Raw genomic sequence first — 5,394 nt, 5'->3', positions numbered from 1 at the left:
CTAGGCTTATATATAACTCAGACCCAACCCAAAGTGTTTAGATCCGGTTAGGCCCAGTTTACTAAGAAGGTTTTATGAAAAATATTTTGTTCTTACTTCTAAATGTATTAATATTTATCTAGATCTGCAATCTGCTTCAAGAAGTAATAATCTCAATAATTGGCCTTTCTTAATATTGTGAGATTAGTTTGAGTGCTTTTTTTTTTTAATGAAGGAAAAATAAAAAATAACTTGGAATACTTTTTTCAGATCAACTCAGGTCGGATTGGATTTGGTCCAGTAACTAATAGAAAGATCCAAATAGACCTATATAAGATATAAATTAGATCAGATCAGTTTGGATCGAAATTTATAAAATCCAGATCCGACTTGCCCTATAGAATGGGTCTAATATTGAATTCTCGGGACAGATCTAAACGACGGGTCAATCATGAAAATTAAAAAAGTATATAATATTTTTAGATATAATTTTTAAATAATAAAATAAATGGTATGTGACCATGCCTGCGTTGTGGGCATCAGGCTCTCAGCTTTATCACAACAATAGACCAACAACCAAAACAAGAAAAAATTTAAGCCTGCTCTGCTGCATCTTTTAGCCACGTAGGATTCCAGCTGTATTATACTTGGATGATTGTGTTAAATTATAAACATTTTCTACCTGATTAGCCTCCTTTCCTGATAATAATAATAATAAAAAAAGGAGATCTATCTTTCATCATTCCCTGCCAAAATCTACAGGACAAATCCAACCCATCAAAAGAAGTCATGTTACTCTCTCTCACTCTGCCTCCCTCCGTACCCTCCCACCCTCCGCTTCCGTCCAAGATAACGGCTCTCCTCCCCCACACCAGTAACGCCCACCTCCAACGGTAACATTGATGACACCACCCCCCATCATTAAACCCCCCAATCACGTGATCCCCCGCCCCGGCTCGACCGGCCGCATCCGGTTCCCGCCCGGTCAGTCCCCACGCCCCGCCTCCTCGTTAACCGCGCAGCAACGGTCGCTCGTCGCGACACGAGTCGTTCTCCCATTGGCCCTCCTTTCAGAATGCTGCGGACCCAACCAGTTACCCGCAAGAAGCCAATCCATGCGTGAAACGGAACGATAAAGTAACTTTTGGTAACGCATTTGGGCCGCCAAGCGCTTTCCTTCTTCCCTGCCACCCTGCCATCGCTGCATTTCTCCACATGCCCCCCACCCATCCCCTTCTTTATTTATTCCTGCGAATAAAAAGCGATTGATTGCGAGAGTAGAGAGAGGCGGAGAGATCTTTCCACTGATTGCGCCATCGATTCCGCATTCTTCCCGCCGCGTTCCTTCGGTAGCGTTTCGGCCGGCACGTAATGGCGTCTCGGCCGGCACCCTTGCCGCTGCTGCTGATACTGCTCCTGGCGACGTCGCTCCGGCCGCCAGCCGCCGCCTCCGAGCACGACTACGCCGACGCGCTCCGGAAGAGCATCCTCTTCTTCGAGGGCCAGCGCTCCGGCAAACTCCCCCCCGACCAGCGCCTCACCTGGCGCTGCGACTCCGCCCTCCACGACGGCGCCGCCGACGGGGTACGCATCGCCGCGCCATCCACGGCCGAGATTTTTAAACAAACCCCCTCCTCCCTCCTCCCTCCTCCAATCTCCCCTTTTAAAATATTCGCGCTACGTGGCTTTAATATTTTCCCCTTGTTCGAATGCCGCCGGCGGTGCGGTGACCGCAGGTCGACTTAACCGGCGGGTACTACGACGCGGGGGACAACGTCAAGTTCGGCTTCCCGATGGCCTTCACGGCGACGCTGATGGCTTGGAGCATAATAGACTTCGGGAGGAACATGGGCCCCCAGTTGACGGAAGCCGTCAAGGCCGTTAGGTGGGCGACGGACTACCTCCTGAAGGCGACGGCCGTCCCCAACGTCGTCTACGTCCAGGTGGGCGACGCCTTCCACGACCACTCGTGCTGGGAGCGGCCCGAGGACATGGACACCCCCCGGACCGTCTACAAGGTCGACCCGGCCCACCCCGGCTCCGACGTCGCCGGCGAGACCGCCGCCGCCCTCGCCGCCGCCTCCATCGTCTTCCGCGACTGCGACCCAGCCTACTCCCGCCGCCTCCTCGACCGCGCCGTCTCCGTAGGTCCATAACCGTTCAACTTGTATTTCCTACGAGCTACTCCTGAATCCCTGATCAGGACCGTCCATATGGTTGATAGGTGTTCGAGTTCGCGGACACGCACAGGGGAGCGTACAGTAGTAGCCTGCACCACGCGGTGTGCCCCTTCTACTGCGACTTCGATGGATACCAAGTGAGTTCCGATCTTCCTCTCCCGCGTTCAATCTGGGCCGTTTAATCACAGATTAACGGATCATGATGGGTGGGATACAGGATGAGCTGCTGTGGGGAGCGGCGTGGCTCCATAAGGCGTCTCGCCGGCGGGAGTACCGAGAGTACATCGCGAAGAACGAGGTGGTGCTGCACGCCGGGGACACCATTAACGAGTTCGGCTGGGATAACAAGCACGCCGGTATTAATGTCCTAATCTCCAAGGTAATTATTAGCTGCACTCACCCTCCGGTCAGCGGATCCTCAAGAAACCGGCTTAAAAATTTCCTGCCGTTACCGCTCGTCGATATCTCGTGTCTCGCGCTTTCAACCGTTTTTTGACCGTTGCCTGCTTACAAGTTGTTTCCGTAAAATGGCAGGAATGCCCTTTCTGCTTCATTTAATCACGATTAAGGACAGGATGGTATTTTGTGCAGGAAGTTTTGATGGGAAAGGACGATTACTTGCGGTCTTTTAAGCGAAACGCTGATGCCTTTGTCTGCTCCCTCCTCCCGGGAATCTCCCGCCACCCTCAGATCCAATATTCTCCAGGTCTTTATCTTATTCTCTTATTTGCAAAACCACCCTCTATATTTTCTCTTTTTTAATTTTAATCTGACCTTCCAATAATTAAAGGCGGGCTGCTGTTCAAGACTGGAGGGAGCAACATGCAGCACGTGACCTCGCTCTCCTTCCTTCTCCTGGCGTATTCCAACTATCTCAGCCATGCCAATGGCCGCGTGCCATGTGGCTCCTCGACTGCCACGCCAGCCCAGCTCAAACGAGTGGCCAAGCGGCAGGTATTGTTTAATTATTTAATAATTAATAACATAAAAATATTAAAGATACAATTATTATTAAAATAATTTTAAGAATCACTAGCAACTTTTTATCAGTATCAACTTATATTATTTTTTTTGTTAGCATAATTTTATTATAGTAATTTTAAGAACACATCGCAGCCTATATTATCCATAATATATTTTATTATTAATAAAATTTTATATCAGTCTTTATTATTTTTCAGAATACATACACAGGCATATATAACTTTTGAGTTCTACCAAATATAAAGAAAAAAAGAAATTAAATTAATTTTTTTTTCTCTCTCTCTCCAAAAATTTCAATGTGTAAATATGCAGGTGGATTATATACTGGGGGATAATCCGCTGGGGATATCGTACATGGTGGGGTACGGGGGGAGGTATCCGCGGCGGATCCACCACCGTGGGAGCTCGCTGCCGTCGGTGAGGGCCCACCGGAGCAAGATCGGGTGCAAGGAGGGGACGAAGTACTACCTGAGCTCGGCCCCGAACCCGAACGTCCTGGTGGGGGCGGTGGTCGGCGGCCCCACCAACATCTCCGACGCCTTCCCGGACGCCCGCCCGGTCTTCCAGCAGTCCGAGCCCACTACCTATATCAACGCCCCCCTCCTCGGCCTCCTCGCCTACTTCTCCGCCCACCCCACCATCCTCTCCAATGACTAAGCTTGCCTTACTAGTGATGGCAATACTGTGTACTGTGACCATCTGGGTGTTATTATTCCAGCTTTCTTTTTTACTAAGGTGATTTATTTATTGAACCATAAATGGATGACTTCATTTATGATTTTTTTTCTTTTTTGATATTTGTGTACTATATAAGTTATAGACTTTTTTTTTTCCTGTTTTGGTAGTGATATGAGTGTCAAATGTGTCAGCAAAAAAAAGGCATCAAAGCCGCAAGTCCAGCACGAAAAAAGCCAAGGTGATTCCTCCAACGCAGACCCTCAGAGGCACATGCCGCAGAGAGAGGACGGTGGTTTTTTTGGACTGTTGAAATAGTGAGCATGGATTTACGTGATCGATTTGGTCACTGCCAAAATAAGATTTTTGATATTTTAACATAACTTTTTGGACATGATTCATTTCACGAATACCTTTAATTGAGTAATTTTGAGCATGAGTATTCCGAGTTTTTTAGTTTAGGTTCAACATAATGTAAGTATCAACTGATGTAGTAAATCCATGATTAGCAACAATATTTAGGCATTAATTTCAAAATATATTACTTAAAAATTTATCTAGAGGAAGTAGAGAAGATTCAAGAATATCGATCCATATATATATATATATATATATAGATATATCATCTTCATTGATATCTTGAGATAGAATAATTGCCCTGAAGTGAAAAATTGAAGGTTTCAAGAGATTTCAAGTTCTAACTAGATCCCTTAAACAAGCTGCTCAGAAGCAACTAGAATCTAGCTCAAAATTACACGAGTTGGTCCCAGTTTGACTTACAAAATGAGTCGAGCTTGTTTGCAACCGTGGCATGGACACAAACTTCATTCGGAAAAGGTATTGATAATTAGTGATAGAGAGGGATTAGTATTAATGCTTAATATTTTGCTAAATTTCGACTCTTGGATGCATACATGATGGATGTTTTCGGCACAACTTGTAGTAGGCTTTCCTCAGCTCCACACATTTCATGAAGTGGTCTTCATTAGAACCAAAAAAAGACTCTAGTATAGATGCATTTGTATTGAACCAATTTACAGCCCCTCGAAAACTATCATTGTTTACAAGGAAGTTCTTTTTTTTCTTCATGTCTAAAGCTGAAAGCATTCCTAGTTTGTAATAATCAATAGGAAAGATGATTAAAATTACATACACAAACATATTATAAGAAATTACACCCAACAATGGTATTGACAGACAATTCTACAAGTAAGTTTTAAAACTAGCATAAGATATATCTAAATATTATTCATGATGCATATATCATAGAAAGATTATTTATTAATGGAGGACAAATCAGCCTCTTCCAAAAACCTATGAATTATTAACAGTGTCACACTCGGGTCTAACCTAAACTTTCTCATTCCAATAGTGGCATGCTTAGTGATATAACATTTTTGATGATCTAACAACAAATATATAACACGCTTATTTTTTCGTAACTCAGATATCTCAGTTCGATTTCTTTTGGTTTTTTCTTCAGATGCAAATTTTTTATGGTAATATAATTGTTTTGAACTATTTGTCATATAAATGTTATCCTATTTCTCATGTATTGCACAAGCCTCTTGCTTGT

General features: G+C 44.8%; 1 protein-coding gene across 1 annotated transcript; it reads left to right on the top strand.

Annotated features, from left to right (window-relative positions):
• The first annotated feature begins 1,230 nt into the window (after positions 1 to 1,230).
• On the top strand, positions 1,231 to 3,938 carry LOC103717345 (endoglucanase 17-like). Its single transcript, XM_008805682.4, has 7 exons — positions 1,231 to 1,563; positions 1,716 to 2,123; positions 2,204 to 2,296; positions 2,377 to 2,538; positions 2,751 to 2,865; positions 2,950 to 3,113; positions 3,456 to 3,938. The coding sequence occupies exons 1-7, from the start codon at positions 1,351 to 1,353 to the stop codon at positions 3,798 to 3,800; spliced, it is 1,500 nt and encodes a 499-aa protein (XP_008803904.2). The 5' UTR covers positions 1,231 to 1,350; the 3' UTR covers positions 3,801 to 3,938.
• The last annotated feature ends 1,456 nt before the right edge of the window (positions 3,939 to 5,394 follow it).

The sequence above is a fragment of the Phoenix dactylifera genome, unplaced genomic scaffold (genome assembly GCF_009389715.1).
Source record: "Phoenix dactylifera cultivar Barhee BC4 unplaced genomic scaffold, palm_55x_up_171113_PBpolish2nd_filt_p 000261F, whole genome shotgun sequence".
NCBI classification, from domain to species: Eukaryota; Viridiplantae; Streptophyta; class Magnoliopsida; order Arecales; family Arecaceae; genus Phoenix; species Phoenix dactylifera.
The sequence above is the reverse complement of the archived record's forward strand: the minus strand, read 5'-3'. Positions and strand labels throughout refer to the sequence as shown.